Below are 20,359 nucleotides of genomic sequence, written 5' to 3'. Positions count from 1 at the left end.
GAGCTGACTAAAAGAGACTGGAATGATCAACGTTACTACTTTGATTGCCTAATTGTAAACGTCAATAGGTTTTTTGAAAGCGTGTTGTAAGCAGCAGTAAGAGAGGAGCATAATGATAAATTGTGCTGACCTTTTTATTTTTTTAAAGTATTTTTTGTAATCACCTCAACACACACCAAGTTCTCTATTAAGATTGGCTCTATCTGGATCTTTGGCTTTTGTAATATTTCTTTGTCATGCTTTTGCTCACTTTGTTTTCATTTTCATTTTTGTGTTAGCCATCTTATATTTAACTGAAAGGTAATTTGGAAAGGTTAGGTAAGAAAAGGTTACTAAATAATAATCATAACCAGAGCAAAGGTTAACTGTTATGTTATGCTTTTAATAATGAAACATATATGAATTTAATTGTGTAAATAAAAGAGATGATTTAAAGTCATCTTCAAGACGTGGAGACGAGAAAGACATAACTGAGTTTTATAGAAACTACAGTTAGTGTAAACCTTTCCATAATGGATACAGAACAAAGTTACAAGATGGAATAACAAAAACAAAGACAATAATATTTTGTCCAAGGTATATAAAAGAGAAAAATTAAGGTGAAGAATTTTGTATATATTAAGAGACATCATTAAATTATAATCGACTTCGATAACCTTTTGTGTTCGGTCGATTGATTTTTATCTTCCGAAACCCTGAATATTCTGGTGAAGATGACCATTCATTAAAGGTTCCTTGTTTGACCTGTTTGATCCTGAAGATGACCATTCATTAAAGGTTCCTTGTTTGATCTGTCCAATGCAAAGCTTGTTACTTTATTAAATTTATTAATTATAACAGCATATACTATTATTCATAAATCTCATCACAAAATACAATAACATAGCAGATAATATATATCAAAATTGTAACTATTTAAGTGTCATCGATTAAATCAAATGTTGTATATGTGTAGAATACTCAAATAAAGCAGACCGTTTTTTTTCAGACTCGAAAGGTGTCTGGCAACAGCCAAGAGTTCATATTATACATACTATTTAATACACAAATACTCTCTAACTTACAATGTCACTATTGTATATAGAAAGCTTATCACTATCCGTGCGTTATAAGTGTATATTTATAACAACAACAAAAAACTGTTTCGGCAAACATTATTTTTTTGCTTTTTGGCAGCGGGATGAGAACAGATGATTAAGGCATACTAGAGGGTACGAGACTGGTTAAATGAATATTAATTAATTCACCAAAAAAAAAACTCGAAACATGTCAATGTTGTAAACTATACTCCCTACACATGAACAATAATATATGATCCAGTCCCTCTTAAAAGAACAAGTCTTTTATATAGAATTATTTCGATGAACATTTTTTTCATCAATGAAGAGTTGCGTCTTTATTATTATTATTATTATTATCATTATTATTATTATTCATAAACCAGGTAATATTCGTAGCGTATTAAATAATGTGTACAATTTTCTCTCCTTTAACTTTTTTAAAAACAAAGGATATTGACAAATATGATAACAATTTTATTTGATGAAAACAAATACACCGAAACTTCTCAAGTTAAAATGTAATGATGCGTATATATGTGTAAAGAAAAGAAATTGAGAGTATTATTATCATTTGTATTACTGTAATAAGTTTCAAGGGGAATATGTCAACTGGCCTTGTGTATTTATAATGCAGAGAAAAGTGCAACCCTTTGTAAACTTGTCTTCCATAGATATGCAACAGTTATTTAACACTAAAGGCAAAATATGCCTTTAAATAAATACATCGTATGATCTTGGATAAATCGACAAAATATACGGGTTATTATATAGCTAGCAACAAGATGTTGTGCGTTATAACATATATTGACATAATACTCTACACTATCATACATAGCTACAAAATATACCGGATATTATTATTGTATATATCAATAATGTATGTTCATACAAACATATACTTATGAACGGGGAGATTAATAAATAAATGGTGTATATAATCGTTGATCGAATTTTCAGTACTATTATACATTCTTGAAATTGTTCGTTTTAATGTCACATTTCTAACAAAACTGTGTGGCTTTTTTCTAGATAGAAGTGATAAAGCAAAATTATCCTCTAGGTTGACTACATATATATTTATAGGAAGAAGAAAATCAGTAATGCAGCGTAATTTTTGAGGATATTTTTACTGTATTTATTTGATGTTGTTGCTGTTGCTTTTCGTAATAAATTCGTTTTCGTAGTCTTACAGAAAAGAAAAATAAACGCAAGGACTTTTGCTTCGTCCTTTTCTTCTTCCTCTCTTAATCATGGTATCTCAATAAAATCACGTTTCGCTAGCCTCGTAAGAGTATTTGAAATTCGTCGTAAAATGTCATTATTTTATTCCAAATTAATTAGGCTTTCAAGACCAATGTCAATTACACTACATTATAGAAAATGGGACTATAAAATGTGCCAGATTTGTCACGTTTGTGTATTTAATCATCTACTAAACTTATCGCCACTGAAATGGGCGTCCGCAATAATTTTTCGGGGGGGGGGGGAAGCCATAATTTGGTGGGTTTGAAAGAGCAAAGGAAGAATTAAAGGTATATATTTATATAATTCACAATGAATTTTTCGGGGTGGTGGTGGTGGTGGGTTGAACTGACCCCTCTAACCCTCACAGCGGCTGACGCTCATTGGTACCGGTCGAATATATTCAATAATTTAAGCAGATTGTTAGAAAAGTAACAAAGATTTCTTTTTCTCTGGTTTGCACGCCTTTCTGAACACGTGGTACCGACTCAAGACAACTCTAGCCTTTACTAGATAAAACCTGCATGCGAGGGTGAATGAAACTTCGTCCGTATTTGTGTTGTCTTGTTAACTAGTCGGGTTGACGGCATTTCCACCTTTATTTTCGCCGCCCTCTGAGGCTTCCGATGTTGTTTCCACTCGTCCTTCTTCTTTTTTCAGAAGCAATTTTTTGAGCTCATCGCAGGGAAGGATGTTGTAAAACCCGATTCTTAGCTGCTTGTTGGTGGCCACGTACACAATAGGGTCCCAGACGCTTGCACTCTTGGCACAGATGGCTGGTAATGTTTGCAGAGCAGGCGGAATGACATGAATGTCGCCAAAAATTCCCACGAAACAAACAATGCAGTACGGAGTCCAACAGAAGAGAAATACAACTGAATTGAAGAAAAGAAGATATATTGTAAAAAGAGATGACATGAACATAATAATCATTTGCTGTTGTTATTGTTGTTGTTATACTGCTGATGGCTTCACTATTTGCGCCCATTATACAAAAGCTGTTAAAAGATGATAAGATATAAATCGGGACGAACAGTTAAATAAGCAGTCACGAAAATGGACTGTTACATATTTGACCCCACTGCATTTCTAGGAGCGCTTACATTAATTCCTATACTGTAATGGTCAAGACAGGTCTGATCATCTACTGTTTCAAACACAGGCGAGTCAATGTTTTTATCTGTTGGGGACTATAACAATAAATCATAATCTACATTTATTTTTCAAACTTAAATGTACTCGTATTACATTATAACGATTTTGTTCGCAGAAATAAGTAGCACATGAGTAAAAATGGGCTAAAATATAATATATATTAATTATAAACATGAACGTAGACTACTTCTGAAATTCATAATATTTTACAACAAAGAAGTACATGTCTTCAAGTGAACGGAAAGAACAAACTGATCCCTGGATACACGTGCAGTGGAATGGCAACATATCCACTTGAGACGGCGTTCCCTCCCCACCCCCAATACCACATATAAAGAAAGTTCAGTCACAGTATATGAAAGTAGCACAGAGGTATAGCAACATTTTTTGCATTGTACTCGTTGCAAGTGCAGACTACTTCATCTCACAACTACACCTCTTTCATTAATACTTACTAAGGATGGCATGGAAACTACTAATGACATGCAAAACCATTCATATTGTTTAAAACAAAAATATCACCCAAAGCACTGGACAAGAATATGCACTGGTGCTGCTTTTCATAATGACACGCAAATTATTCGTATGAACTAAATAACGTCGTAAAGCTAAATTGGATCCAACTGCAGTTTCTTTTTTACAGAGGTGATACAAACACTTCACGAGTTTAACAAAAACAGCAGTGCAATAATCAAAGTATGGTCATGTATCTCTAAACAAGTTACGGCGAGATAAAAGTGTGGTATAAGCTAACTGAGTTACAAAATAAAATGCAAGAGAATAAAAATGTAGAGTTCAAACACAGAAAAGATCTCACTCAATGTTTATGGATATGTTTCGATTTAGATATTATATTTAGTGATGATAGCCTGAAGTATATTACCGGTATCCCGATTAACGGAGGTATTATTTTGTCCAGTATTACGTGCCGAATTACTTTCTCACCGTACCGGTGTTTCTGTAGTTTCCGTCAGGATTGTACGAAAACTCCCGAGTAAGCTGGTTACTAATTTAATGACATTTAAAGCATTATTATTTGACGAAAAAATAATTCCAAAAATTATGTTTAGTTTTTACAAAATAGTTGCATTGGTCGCAAAATAATTTAGACTATAACAAATACAATTATATTAATAAACTTAATCACATATATGAATCATGTCACGACTGCCATCATGGCAACCGAAAGGAATGTTGCAAAGGATATTTAGACCAAATCCAACTTCTGGAAAACATTCGGATGCAAAAAGGAGAAAAAAATTTCATTTTTAAACTTATTTGTTAGTGTATGTTACTGTCCCAAGTACATGTATTCCTTTGCATGACCAAGAATCGTCCTAACAGTTGGGAAGGGGGTTTCTTTCGAGCTGTGATAGTTTATTTTCTTTCATATTAATATATTTATTATAATAATGTAATTGTTATAACATGGTGTCATTATACTACAAATCAGATAATATAATTGCCGAATAACGTTGTACGTATCGCGGTATGCTCAGAAATACCGCGGTACAAACTCTTCTGTGGTACACACCTTCAAAGTAAATATAATTAACCCTGAAGTAACTAAAAGAGACCGCCGTAAAGCTGAGAGGCTTTGGCTTTCCACCAGACTCGTTATTCATAAGCAAACCTATGAAGCCGCTAAGAAGAATATCACAAATATAGTCCATGCAGCAAAATCAGCCCACTACACTACTAAGATCATGGAAAGTTCCAGCTGCAAAGAGCTCTTCGATATTACTAACAAGCTAACGACAAGGAACAAATGTACACCACTTCCAACTACCTTCTCTCTAGTCGACCTTCCGGACCTGTTTGCCACCACAATTTCAATTGACTCGTCGTCATCATACAGTTGGGATACAGAATTTCAGTGGCAACCATTTGAAGCATTTGAACATGTATTTATGGATTTAGTACGTACAATCGTGATGAAGAGTGCACCAAAGTCATGTGAACTTGATCCAATTCCAACATCACTGCTGCTTGAGTGCTTAGATCCAGTATTGCCTTCACTAACTGATGTTATGAATACCTCTCTCTCATCCGGGGAATTCCCATCACTTTTCAAAACTGCCATTGTAAAGCCTCTGCTGAAGAAACCAACACTAGACCATAACGATTTAAAGAACTACCGCCCAGTTTCTAATCTCCCATTCATATAAAAAATCTTAGAAAAGGTTGTTCTATCCCAGCTTGTATCTCATCTAAATTCAAACAGTCTTTTTAGCAATGTACAATCTGCCTATCGTCCTTTCCACTGTACTGAAACTATTCTTCTAAAAGTAGTTAATGACATTCTCTCTGCGTTGGATAGTGGAAAGATAACAGTCCTCACTCTCCTTGATTAGGCTGCAGCATTTGACACAATAGACCATGATATATTACTTCACCGTCTCCAGCATGTATTTGGCATTCATGATACAGCCTTACTGTGGTTCAAGTCCTACTTGGTCAACAGGACACAAATTGTGTCTGCAAATGAAATACATTCCAGCCCAGTTAATCTATATTGTGGTGTTCCACAGGGGTCTGTTCTTAGACCTGTTCTCTTCATTCTATACACTCAGCCGCTCTCAAGTGTCATATGTCATGATCCAGTGTCTCACCAATTGTACGCTGATGACACCCAAATATACAAATCTAGCCACCCAACTGAATTTGATGCTACCACCCAAGGTGTAGAGAAGTGCATTTCTAATGTGAAATCTTGGATGACATGTAACAATCTGCAGATGAATGATGATAAAACTGAGGCCATTCTGATCACAACACAAAGACTTTCTCAGTCACATCCTTTATCTGAAACAATAAATATCAGTAACACCAACATTAAATTCACACACCCAGTACGAAACCTAGGTGTCACTCTGGACTGTACTCTCACGTTGCACCGACATGTCACGAACATATGCAAGGCTGCATATCTTGAGCTGAGACGCATCGGCTCCATTCGCAAATATCTTTCAGTTGATGCCACTAAAACACATGTATGTTCATTAGTACTTTCAATTCTGTCTGGTTCATCTCAATATCTACTTCAGAAACTTCAAAAAGTTCAAAACACAGCTGCTCGGATCATACTTAGAGTACCACGATCAGAGCACATCTCCCCGCTGCTCTGCCTATCCATTCGATCCAGAATCAAACACAAAATTTTTTCTCTGTGCTACATTTCACTGACGGACTCCAGTCCAACATACCTATCCGACCTCAACCATGTGTACACACCAGCAAGATACTTACGCTCGTCTTCTGACAATCGTATACTCATTATTCCCACTACGAAAACGAAATCATATGGACAACGTTCTTTTGCATACCAGGGCCCAGCAACGTGGAACGAATTGCCCACTGAACTTAGACACAAACACACAGTGATCACATTCAAGAGTGCTCTTAAAACTCACTTCGACTGCAAGAACAAACTTAAAGACCTAATAATGTTCCCTACCTTAAATATTTACAGTATGTTGTTGTTTTCTAATTTCATGGTGTTTTTTTCTGTAACAATATCATTATATATGTTTTTTATGCTATAGGTGTTGTCTAATATTGTAAAGCGCTTAGAGCTTCTAAAGATTAAGCGCTATACAAAGTCCTCATTATTATTATTATTATTATTATTATTATTATTATTAAATAATAATAATAATAATAATAATAATAATAGTAAACCCTGATAGTCAAAACAATACGGCCTAAGGAAGAAAAACATTATGTATTTTGATCAGAGTAAATACACGAATTTGCATTTGACTAAATTCACGGCACAGCTTGGAAAGCTCGCACACTTTGCAAAGTTATGCCACAACGAGTCAACAAATAGAGAGAGAGAGAGAGAGAGAGAGAGAGAGAGAGAGAGAGAGAAGAGAGAGAGAGAAGGAAAATAAATACGACAACGTAGATCTATTATGATTTGGAAAAGACCGGAAGCAACCAGGTAATGCTGACATGCCTGCAATTTCAGTTTCATCAGTCGATCAGTCAATCGATTACATGATGAAATTTGTTTTATTAATACAACAGAAAAGCTTTTTGAATTTTTGCTATTTGTTTAACTCTATTTCTATGATAAAGTGACTAATTCAAATGTCATGTTCAATTTTCATTTTGTTTATGTTGTTTTGTTCTATATCTCTGCTCAGAACTCCTTTGTTGCATCCATTATTTATACATTTTATTTTGCTGTTTACTCTATGGGGCAATAACATCATGGTCGATCATTTCCGTGATAGCAATAACCAAAGCATCAAAATGAGTTGGTATCACACAACATCCAGACCTCTCAACAGATTTAAGGAACATATGGCGACTAGGTACACAAAATAGCAGTCTTGGAATCAACCATATAAATAGTAAAAAATTACATAAATATGAAATCATTAATAAGTTTTAAAGAATTGAAGAAACATTGTGAACCGTTGAAAATAAACGTACATGTAGTAGATGGGTTTTCTGTTCGCTTGCTGATAGCACATACAGAAAATTTGTCAAACGTAAAGTATTATCCTGGTGCTTTTAAAAAGTAAAATGGTTGACAATGAGAAATATTTTAAAAGTCATTTTAGATAAGGTCATGAAAGACCAGTTACTTAAAAAATATTTAATCAGCTGTGGTAACAAGTTAAACGGGACAGAAAGAAAACAGAATACTCTGAATTGAAGAATGGTTCATTGAACAATATGCCTACACACTAAACAATCAAGCAAGAAAAACATTTTCCTATAAAACAAAACTTTACAAAGAAATGAAGGTATATTGTTCCCAAATTTGTTTAGACTATTAAACAATGAATGAGTTGTTGGATATACTTTGCTTCGTTCACTTTCCCTGAACGCAAGTCTTTAACTGATTTACAGCAATATATAAAAAAGAAGGAAAAAAAAAAACAGATTTGTACATCAGTTTGTCAAAGTAAACAATACACATTTTTGTTTACATAATCAATCCATAGAAGCAATCAAATATATACATAGTAAAACAATTACATACATGTTATATGGAAAAGAATACTATTTTGTTTTCTTACGTACAACATAATTCTAATGTAAGACCGCCATAGATTGTTAGTCATGTGCTGAAAAGGCATTAAACCCCACAAAGCCAAAGCCTAATGTAATAGTAGTTAATTAATGGAGGAGCAATAGTTAACGCGGAAATACGATATGTTCAAATTATTTGATTGTAATGGAACAGAGTAAGCGATAACTCGATATGCTTTGTGTAGTCCATATCGTTTGGTAATGGTGTAGTGACCTTATAAAGTACATGCCGAAATTAAAATCAAACTATGTCAATTCGATGTACATGCCATTCTCTCATTCTGAGAGCAGCCGGTGCTAAAAGGCAGACATGTTTGTGTACAGCAATTTGAGCTTAATAAATAGTGACAATATCTGGATAAATCAGCTGATGTAATTCCGATCGTATGTATCAAATGTATCTTCTTTGGCATCTTTTATTTCTATTGACTTCTCAAGATTTGAGGTATTTACCAAATCTGGACATATCTTCTAATCAAAGTAACTAACCTAGCTTATAGTACCTGTTTATGTAGTTACTAATGGGTGATTCATCAAAGACTGACCAGCATTAACGGCGATTTTCGTGATGGAAAAGAAATAATGGTAAAATTCGTGACAGAAAGAATATAAAAAACTGGCTATAACAATAGTTTTTTCCAGATTTAAAGATAAATTAGGCATATACAATATGCGTTGTCTGGACTATAATTTCGAAATTATTTTTACTTTTAATGTCATCTGTTGTTTATAAATAATAATAATAATAATAATAATAATATAATGTGAATCAACTACAGCGCCTAATCGTTCGAAGCTCTAAGCGCTTTACTATATTACATAAACATATAAAATATACAACGACAATATTACATAAATATATAAACGTATACAACACACGATTACAAAAACAAACGCCATGAAATTACAAAACAAAACCATGTGAGGTTTGCTTGAATGTCATGTATTAGTTGGGTTTTACTTATCATACGGAGGTGATCTGGTGCAAGTTCTTGGATATATCATTAGATTATTTAATGAGTCTAATAGACAGATAAAAAAATTGGAGTATTTAATGAGTCTAATAGATAGATAAAAAATTGGAGAATTTAAACAGTATAATAGATATATCATTAGAGTATTTAATGAGTACAATAAACAAATATATCATTGGATTTCTAAATGAGTAGTATATATATATATATATATATATATATATATATATATATATATATATATATATATATATATATATATATATATATATAATTGGTTTTTTTAATTAGTATAATATATAGATATATCATTGGATTATTTAATTAGTAATAATAAATAGATATATCAATGGACTATTAAATATTTATAATAAATGAACATATTGGATTATTTAACTAGTACAAAAGATATATCATAAGAGTATTTAATGCATTTAATGAGTGTGTATATATATATATATATATATATATATATATATATATATATATATATATATATATATGTGTGTATGTGTGTGTATGTGTGTGTGTAAACACTAAGTAATGCATATCATTAAGTGTCATATCCTAGTTGCAAAGGAGACTAAGGGGGCTATCAGATCATATCATCCTCCTGATCTACATTTACCATTATTTGCCAATGTTCAGTCCATTTGTCTGCTGTATAGACTGGTTGCAACAGTTTCCCCACGATTGTTAATTATATCAAATTCAAAGCAGCATTTCTGTTAGCTTGCAGAAACAAAATGTGTCTTGCATTAAGTGGTAGTTATTTCATCTGCTTCGTTTGTGTAATGACTAATTTGGCAAGCCAGAATTTTAGGCCGGTAACTAGTAAACCTGTGTCTTCCAATTGGTCAGTCTGTTATGTCAATCGCACAACAGTGATGCCATTTCAAGAATCACTAGTCCTAATACTTAGCCATGAAATGCAGTGATCGGTTGGTAGCTTCACGTCCGTGCGGTGCAGCATGGAATAAAATATACAGTTTCCGTACTTTCACTAAAAATGGGGGAAGATAGTTATTTGTAGTGTCACGAGCGCCGGCGTTGTGACGTTGTTGTCGGCGAATTACTATGCATTTTTAGGCACAGAGGCAAGTGTAAGTAACAATATTGCGGTAAATGGTTTCGTCCAGCACCTGGTGCATGCAGTCTAGTCTGTTTGCTACCACCGCTCAGGTGGCCTAGAGGTTAGAGCGTCCGCTTTAGATGCGGGAGGTCGCGGGTTCGAACCCCGGCCGAGTCATAACAAAGACTTAGAAAAATGGTACTAACAGATGCCTCGCAAGGCGCTCAACATTAAGATGTTAGTGTTAGGACTGGTTGGCCTGGTGTCACGTTAGCGTGACTGGGTGGGGAATCATGTCACATGTCTGCGACATGATGCCCCAGTACTAGACATCACTGTAAACTACCACACTGCAGACATCGTAGCGATATGACTGAAAACTGTTAAATTAACGTTAAAAATCCAACACACACACACACACACACACACACCCCGTTTGGCGCCCTGAACTGGCAATAAAATTAAATTTTGTCCAGACTTTGAAATGTCGAGACACTTATGAGCCGTCTAAATTTTTAGTTATGATAGGAGGTATAACATGATCAAAGTCTTAGAAAAATTACCATATATATGTTTCTCAGCAGATTTAACAGCATCAGGGCAATATCTAATTGGTGACATCGCAAGGTTCCGCTTTCATGACGTGCATGGAATTGTAATGTGCTGGCCGTACAGAAAGCACATGTCTCCTATTATTAGACTGGGTATTCAGCCGTACTGGCTGTTCCTTCTGTATGGAGAACTAGTCGTGTTCACAGGGGCTCGTTACAAACAAAATCAAGGGATGGGGGTTCTAACCTGCAATAATATTATTACAGGTTAGAACCCCCATCCCTTGATTTTGTTTGTAACGAGCCCCTGTGGTATTATTACAGGTTAGAACCCCCATCCCTTGATTTTGTTTGTGACGAGCCCCTGTGGTCGTGTTAGAGGAATGCGACACTGACAATAATAACAAGAAAAAAGAAGAGTACCAACTGAGGACGCCAGCTACCAATTCACAGGAAGATCTTATATCTACCCACACCGCTTCCGTTGGCGAGTATAGTTTTTCTGTCACAATGAACGAATCACCCTCAGCTGACTAGATGCAATGCGGAGCATGCTAGGCAATTAACACTCAGCGAAGAAAGCGGAGAAAATCCGGACGTTTCACACCCTAGGAGCTGAGCTATTTTATATAGGCGGCGCTCCACAGATATTATGAACTTCTGTCATTGTGACAAGTGTAAGGTGGAATAATTTGCATTTGCAACATACACCTTGAAGCTAATGTTGGCATACATCTATGTTACTTTCTTAAACTGTGACTGACATTTCTTTGGATATTGTACTTGTGGAAATTGTACATGAGATAACACAAGCTAACCAAAATTACTGTTCCTATGTACTCGAAAAATCAGTCTGATTTAGTCTTAAAGTACACTACATTTAGGAGTTATTAAAATAGGGAGAATTAATTTTGTCAGAATAGACTAAACCAGCTTCCGAAATTCAATGAATGGATTACAAAATATATAAAATGTAAAAAGGTTATCGGCTCTTTTTTTTACAATTTACCTCTGAAGCACATGACAATGACAAAGAAGAGCTAGCAATTGTTTTTATACATGTACATCTGCAGTAAGGACAAGCTGAATACTCTATAAACAAAAATTACACACATCAATCATATACTAGAATAAAAGAGAATAAAAAGTTCTTAGAACAATACCTCCTACATCAAAGGAAAAACGTGGGAATTTGTTTTCTTAAAAATCTTACCCTAACCGTAGAGTGCCACCATATGTAGATAACTCTATTCCATGTACGACATGTGTGACGGGTACAATACTTATCTATTATGTTATATTTGTTTTGTATAGAAGGCAATCTTCTGCGTAAAAAATTAAAGAAAATGACAAAAACATTTCCGCCAAAAAAATAAATAAGAATGAAAGAAAACAAGTCTAAGAGAAGAGGGCATTCTGGTTCCGGCGTCCTCAAATTAATCCATCTTTTTCTTTAATATGTAAAATGCACAGGGCGACCGTATTAAAATAAGCTTGAATAAATTTAGGTGGGTACTTTTGACATATTTTAAGTTCTATGGGCAGTCAAAGTGTAGCAAAAGATTATACAGAATGTTTTAATGAATGCTGTCATTAGTCATATTTTTTAATACTGATTTCGAGCATTGAGACCCCACCTTCTAGGTGAAGAGTGTATTCTGTGCCCTTACGTGATATATTACCAGAATAATCTTACATATTTATGCCAAGCCCAGTGTCTTGAATCAAGATAAGAAATTAAAGCAATTTTTCTCTTACACGTGCCTTGTAAAGGGCACGTTTTGAAGGAACTTCGATTATTTTGCAGTTTACTTGTGATCAATGGCCCTGGTAAATTCCGAGTTCTAAGTATATGGTTTATATGTCTTAAATATGTACTATACACTTTTTATGTTCTTGAATTTATTTCCATTTTAAATTATCTTATTAAAGTTTTAACAGTTGAGGCAAAAGGTATACAAGTCCATAAAATATTCTAATCTTACTTACTCCAGTTATTACAAATGTAATAATTTTTCTCCGAGAATGAGGTTGTTCTGTAATGAGAATTGGCAGAGACTGATACATGCGCGGAGAACTCCCATCGCAAAGCCACCGCATTCATGGTTTAGTAGAGGTTATTTAGTGCCTAGAAAAATTGGGGTAAAGTGTCAGCGTAACGACCCTCTACGGTATCCAACCCTAGCGGTATCCAACAATGTGTCACCACGGCTCCTGCCTCAATGAGTCTCATAGTACAATATGCATGAGGGCGCATTGAGCCCATTGTTCTCGAGCCCGATGACATTGATGCCAATATCCACACTTGTTGCTTCAGAAATCAAGCATTAGACAGTGATCATCCAATATAGGAATTAAAGATCAGACTTTTAAAAGCAACGACAACCTTAAAGTCTGGCTAAGGTGAAGTCCTTCCCTTAAATAAGTTGTTAACTGGATATTTTATATTTATAACATAGTCGGTACACTTTGCCTATAGTGTGTGCAGTTTCATACTTTTGATATTATAAAATGTGAACATATCAATTGCTATGATTATGATTGGTCCAAGTAAACTCATGAAAATATTTTGCAGTATTCTCATTACTGATTGGCTACGATCGTGGGAAATCTATTTTTAACTCCGCCCTCTGGAATTTTTTTGTTTTAAATGAACATTTCGGCGGTCATTTTTCGATTCGAGTCACAAAAGGAATTGGGGAAAAAATTGTCTCGTCTGTCTAAATACAGACAATTTACCACCACAAGGGCTTCTTATGTCATGTATAACATATCATTACATGAAAAATGGCTAAATCCCCAAGACAAGAAAAACAACAACAAGTAAAACTAAGGGTATTGCTCAGTTCATAGTGAGTGTGTAGGGTGGGGTTGAAGGGAAGCGGTAAACCTGTAGCATGGAATCCACCCTATATACAAGCGTGATTTAAATGTTAACTTACAGAAGTAAATAAACTCACGTCTGTTCACAGAAGAATGTGCACATAAACCGGTCTCCATACTGTTATAACTTTATTCAACCACTGCATATTTACGCGGTAAATATGTGATGCAATTCTCACTCAAAATGAAATTTGTTTACATATTCTGTAGTCTGCTGTTCCAAGTCAAGAACTGCAAATATCCGGTCACAAGTGCATTATATTAAATATGGGAATTTCTTCATCCGTTTAACCTTATTTCATATGAATATTAACAACAATGTAATGTTTAGTTGTAAAAGTGATTTATATGGATTACGTAAACATGTACCGTCTACTGCAATCTAACGGGGTACTGTATGAAACAATGCGACATTACGCACATTGGACCATCTGGGTGGAAAAATGATTTTGCCTCCCTAGAATATTCTATTTATTAGTATGGACGCTTGAACTTTGACTTATAGATTGTAAGAAAAGTATAATCTACTTCTAAACGTTAAAATGAGTTTCACTTCGTTTGGGACTATTTTTTACTCACAACAAATGAAAGGTGCAACGTCTGTCAGAATGAACAAAATTATTTGTTCTTCTTTCTATCTAAATAATTTCCACTGAAAGAAAAGCTTTGTAATAAAAAGAATCTCATATGGGTAATGATTTAGAATTAAATTTATGAAACTCGTTGAATAATGTCCAGCTGAACATTATTAAACTCGTTCATAAATATTATATAAATAATACCTAAAGCAGCAGAGGGGGCGAATCGGACATTTTGTCCAATCGTTATTTTGCTTAATTATTACTTTCTGCACTCAACGATCTAGTGTCGTCAGCGCCTGGTAAAAAAAAACGACGTCGTCGTTGGGGGATCGTCCAAACGTCATTTGGTTTAATTAACACCTTCTGCGCGTCGATCCCCAGCGTCGTCAGCGTCCGGTAAGCACATCGACGACCGCGTCGATGTCATTGCCCCCTCTGCTGCTATGATCTTACAAACAGAGTGATCACTAACTCCTCCTCTTGCAGATCAATTAGGTTATTTGACTGATCGGTAAGTCTGAAATTAATTCTCGTTAAAAACCGATCATGGCATCGCATATAGACCGGATTAATCGGACTCTCAATGATCAAAAATCCCGGAGGGGCTGTTGGTGAAAACGAATAAAGGATATACCCCTGTTGAGCTTGATTTGATTGCTTGGTATTCACCTGGTAACTCCCTTCGATAACATCACACACTAGATTGATCGCTATCACTGATGCGATATTTACGTTGTATGGAGCAATATGCCTACCACCATCTCCGTTATCGTGTCTGAGGATAGTTGATGGGGGGGTGTCCGCGGGTGGATTCTCAGGCCATCCTAGTATGGTTCTTATTGAACTGTTATAAATATCAACCATATACCCCGGTGTACTTATTTCAATCGTCGACGATAACGTCGGTTCATGAACCGTAATAGCGATTTTTGATTCCTTTCCTGTGATCGATTTTATCCTGCGTTGAAATTCTTTATTGATTTGCTCTATTTGGTATGACCCAGTTGGTATTGTAACCTCCTCCCAGTTTGGGGTCCCATCGGGTTTATTTGTCCGTGCAAAAACCAGCGAGTTATTAGGTTGTTGTCCGTTAAATGCGTCCGCTCGAATATTAGGCCAACTGTGATATACTCGCAATTTTGCCAGCGCTATTTCCTTCACTGGAACCGGTGATGGAAAGTTTACACTGAATTCGGGTTTCGTTGACGTTATTGATATCATATTTGTTTGTACCGGAGTGGTGTTCTCCGCGATCCGTTGGAGCAACTGAAACCCTTCGGGGTTCAGCGACATTATTATTATTCGTTGTTTTTAGTGTCTAATTTTAACAACCAGGTGGTTCCGGCTTCCAGTTGAAAATCCTCGATTTTTGACATCGCGGAGCTATACAACTGGACCATCGTGGAGAATTCAACATCGGATATGAACAAATTATCAATCGATAACGAGATCAACCCGGATAATTTCGAGTACGCGTCGGATACTATTTGATGTTTTACTGTGTACTCGTCGAGTTTTTTCTGAAAACACGATGATATCTTCCTAGTGATTGCGTTGGCAATTCCAGCAACTGTTGTCATTGCGGAGACAGCGATTGGAACAGCGATCGGGGTTATCGTGGTCACCGTGGATAAAATAACACCGGCGCCAGCTACTATACCCGACACCGAGTACACGACCGCGTCGATGGTGGTTATTTTTCGGCGGTATTTTTTTATTTTTGCACGGTATTGTTCGGAAAGCGTTTTTAAGTTCGCGGAGAATTCTTTTGCGGTATCGAATCGATATTGATGTGACGTTGGTGATACCTCTGATTCAATTTCCTTGGTGGTCATTTTTATTTTAAAAGAGCTAGTGTTTTTAATTACTTAGATTCGCTGCAAATTCCACATACCATGTAATGTTTGCCCCGGCTAGATTTCTATCAACGGCATAAATTGTAAACTGTTCAGTTGCGTTCTTGTCTATAATTGTTGATATTGTATTGTTAAACCCGGATGAACTCGACGATAATATATTAAACTGCATCATTGAAACCAGTGTCAGTCGATAAATACCCTTAACAGTTGCGGTGATATTTACTGTATTCTGTGTAGGAGTCCAATCGAATGATCCATGCCAAATTGTGTATACTGTGTTGATGATGTTCTCATGAGGGGTTTTTATTTTTTCGAGTTGCTCTGCCATTCTCGGTAGTCTGTCTTTAATCGCTTCAACATCAGTTATAACTATTCCTACTCCCCGCCAACTCGCGTCTATATTATTCTTGTTCGCTGCAACATTAGTTTTGATTGTTTCTATTTCCCGTGTATTCTCGGTCATACTTTTTTTGTTCGCTGCAACATCAAGTTTGATTGTTTCTATTTCATATGTATGCACGTCTATACCTTTTTTGTTCGCTGCAACATCAGTTTTGATTAATCCTATTCCCCGCCAATACGCGTCTATATTTTTTTTGTTCGCTTCAATATCAGTTTTGATTGTTCCTATTTCCTGTGTATGCGTGTCCATATTATTTATGATCGTTGTAACATCAGTTTTGATTGTTTCTATTTTCCGTCCATGCGAGTCTACATTATTTATGATCGTTGCAACATTAGCGCCGATTGTTTCTATTTCCCGTTCATGCGAGTCTACACTCTTTTTGTTCGTTGCAACATTAGTTTTGATTGTTTCTATTTCCTGTCTATACGCAGTGATATCATTTATAGTTATTGTGATCTCATCCGGCTTGGTATTTTTTTTACCAAAGAATTTATCAAAGTTGTCATCGATCCTGTTAACATTTTTTCGTAACGAGGTAAATTGGCCCGGCAGCGTCATAAGATCCGAAATAGCATTTGTTATTATTATAAAATTCGGTTCGGTTGCCGTCGGGGGCCCCCGAAAAAAACTATCGACAATGTGTCGCACATCGTCGAAATGCGTTAGCGTCAACACGATCCGTTCTTCATACGATTTAATTTCACTACGTAAACCTTTTAACGAATTTGACATGGTTATATAATTGTCGCCAAGTGTACTTATTTTTCCATTTATCGTCAAGATGGATTCACCCGGTTTGATTCGTCCGTCGCTGGTATACAGCGCGATAGTGTCCTCGGCGGCATCGCGCTGTCGTATTAAAACATCATCCAGTGACACATTACTGGATTTCAATTTACCCTGGCGGTCTTGAAATACAACTATTTCATCTGGGTCAACACTTGTTAGATTCAACATATCAGCGATTTCATCCTCAATTAGTTTTTTTATGTCATCGGTGGCGGGCGTTTCCGTGGGCTTTTTCAGCGCCGAAACCGGTCGTCCCCAAATATCAATCATTATTATTGTAAATGTTATTCTCTAAAATCCGTTGAGCTTCTACGACCCCACTAGTGTATTCGTTTACAACCACATGAGGTGGTTTTCGCGATGATGAAATCGCCGCAAGTACGTTCAATACCTCACGGCCACATATCGGTGGGTCACTTAATCGCTGTGTTGGCAGCGTGGAATAAAAAACCCGGGCTGAACACGCCCGGATATACCGCATGAACTCTTTCGGCGGGGCTAACCCGTATGAATCAAAATAGACGATCGCACGCGGATCAATCGCGTATGCAACCCAATGAGTTCCCGCTCCGGAGGACCCATCGAGGTTAATTATACCGGTTTCAATATTCCTTGGTACCGCCGGTAATTGATCCCTCATAAAAACACCTCTGAAGTTTTTTATCGCTAGCGCGTTTGCGGCGTCTATTAAATCAAAATTAGACATTGGAGTCATAGACTCAGGAGTCATTGACTCAGGAGTCATAGACTCTTGCGTTAATAAACGGTTCCCGGTAGTCTTAGACCCTTTCCCGAGTACCATGAATACGGGGTTCCCGGTAGTCTTAGACCCTTTCCGGCCACGGGTCGTTTTTTTTTGTAGCCTTTCCCGGTTGCCTTCTTCAATGCCATCCCCGCCGCGGTACCAACGGCCCCCAACGCCGCCGCCTTAGCCACTGCTGGTGCGGCCGCGGCAATCAACGCTGGAATCGCAGCTAACAGCGGAAATATCCCACCGGTCTTTTCCATGTTTTTAATTGCTGCGGCTGAAAAATCTATTTGAACACCCTTTTTATTCTTCATCGCATCATTGAAATGTTTTATTTGACGCGCCGTCAACGATATCTTATGATTACCGCCCGCCATCTGCGACGGCTTCAGCGTTATTGTGGTTCCGCATTGTTTAGCCGACTTTGATCGTAATTTCTTGACTTGACCATCAGTCAACTCTACACTGACGACACTATACGACATTTTATTGTAAACGCGTTTATGCTTTCAATTACATGTTTTCCACTGGCGCATCAACGATTCTCATTCGTCCACCAACACCTTCTAGCAGCATTGATTTATCGCTGAGAATGACAGCAACCGCTCTATAATTAACACCAGCCGGGGCTATACGAGCTCTGAAGTGTATATCAACGACGGATTGTCTCGTTAAATCAAGATGTTCCAACGAAAAGTAATAAATCGGATACAGGTTTTTAAAATCAAGTTGTGATATTTGCAAACCGGTGTCGACGTTTTGATCACGACCCATATATGACAGCAATCGATGATACACACGTGCGACATGGTTGTCGCCGTAATTAAGCTGTATATCCTCGGATGGTTCCTGTTGTCCGTTTATTCTCAGCGAAACCTCCATGACTCCTAATCGATCAAATATCATATGGCTGCGTTCTTGACTGCCCAATCGTTCCCTATTCTGCAGCGCTATGAATATATGACGCGGGGCTGAAACACCTTGTTTTGATGCCAGGTGCCATGTAAACGTATCGGCGACGTTATCCTCTTTAGCATCAGTTGTTACCGCTAGCCAACTCAACAACGATTTTCCCCCCTGTTCCATAAATGCTAACAATCGTGCTTCCGTGGTAACTGATGGAGTCAGCACCGGCATCCACAATGCCATTTTAGTTAAAATGACTTTACCGGCAGCGACGCCAGCAGCACGCCATATTGCATTGTTATCATCGCCCCTTCGCGTCAGGGCAATTGTATGCTTAGCCCCATAGATAACCTTCCTGACATTTCTGCAGAATCCAAATATGTGATGGAGTGGAATCGCGCATGAAAACTGCCGGCGTTGTCCTTGCAACATTCCTACTCGTGCTGCGAATCCTAGATTGTAATTATCGTTAAGACTTTTTATAACAGTGAAATTAGCGCCTGGTTTTGCTCTGCGATCTGGATTGGTTGCTTCATCCTGGTCAATTGTGGCATTTTCTTTTATTAGCACGTTAACGTACTGAAAATGGTCAGCGTTATCGGTGGTGTCCTTTGCGAATATTATAGATGGGCCCGCCGATCTTGTATAATCATCCGAGTATCTCGCCAACCCAATTATCGTCGTTGCAACATCAACCTCGCGTTCTATTGATTCAATTTCTCGCCCGTCAATAAGATATCTGGCGCTCTCAAATAACGCCATGATACCATTGTTGACGAAGCCAACTCGAACACGATGGTCATCTGCGTATGGTGCATTATCGGCGGCATTTGTCACGAGTTCTCCCTCAATTTCGATAAACGCTTCACACGGCAGAAAGTATTTACTGGTATCTTGGACTTGAAGTTCAATTCGCGATCGTAGGTCGGGTTGCGCTGCATAATAAGAATAATATTGATAATCACGGACAGAATCATCCCTGCGCACTGGGGCGTCCATATCAAACGCGGGATCAGAGGTACGTGCAAACATTCTATTATTTATCATGTTGATGTTTTCAATTGCGATTTTTTCGTCGTAAAT

General features: G+C 36.8%; 1 protein-coding gene across 1 annotated transcript in view; it reads right to left on the bottom strand.

Annotated features, from left to right (window-relative positions):
- Positions 1-361: 361 nt before the first annotated feature.
- LOC149771960 (visual pigment-like receptor peropsin) overlaps positions 362-20,359 on the bottom strand; it is a 32,178-nt gene continuing 12,180 nt past the window's right edge. The window contains exon 3 of the mRNA XM_089948008.1: positions 362-3,178. Coding sequence (XP_089804134.1) covers positions 2,871-3,178 — 308 coding nt within the window. The 3' untranslated portion in view covers positions 362-2,870. The remainder of the gene's footprint in view (positions 3,179-20,359) is intronic.

The sequence above is a fragment of the Sinohyriopsis cumingii genome, unplaced genomic scaffold (genome assembly GCF_028554795.1).
Source record: "Sinohyriopsis cumingii isolate HCF-2022 unplaced genomic scaffold, ASM2855479v2 utg001542l, whole genome shotgun sequence".
NCBI lineage: Eukaryota > Metazoa > Mollusca > Bivalvia > Unionida > Unionidae > Sinohyriopsis > Sinohyriopsis cumingii.
Note: the sequence above shows the minus strand (reverse complement) of the source record. Positions and strands in the feature narration are given on the sequence as shown.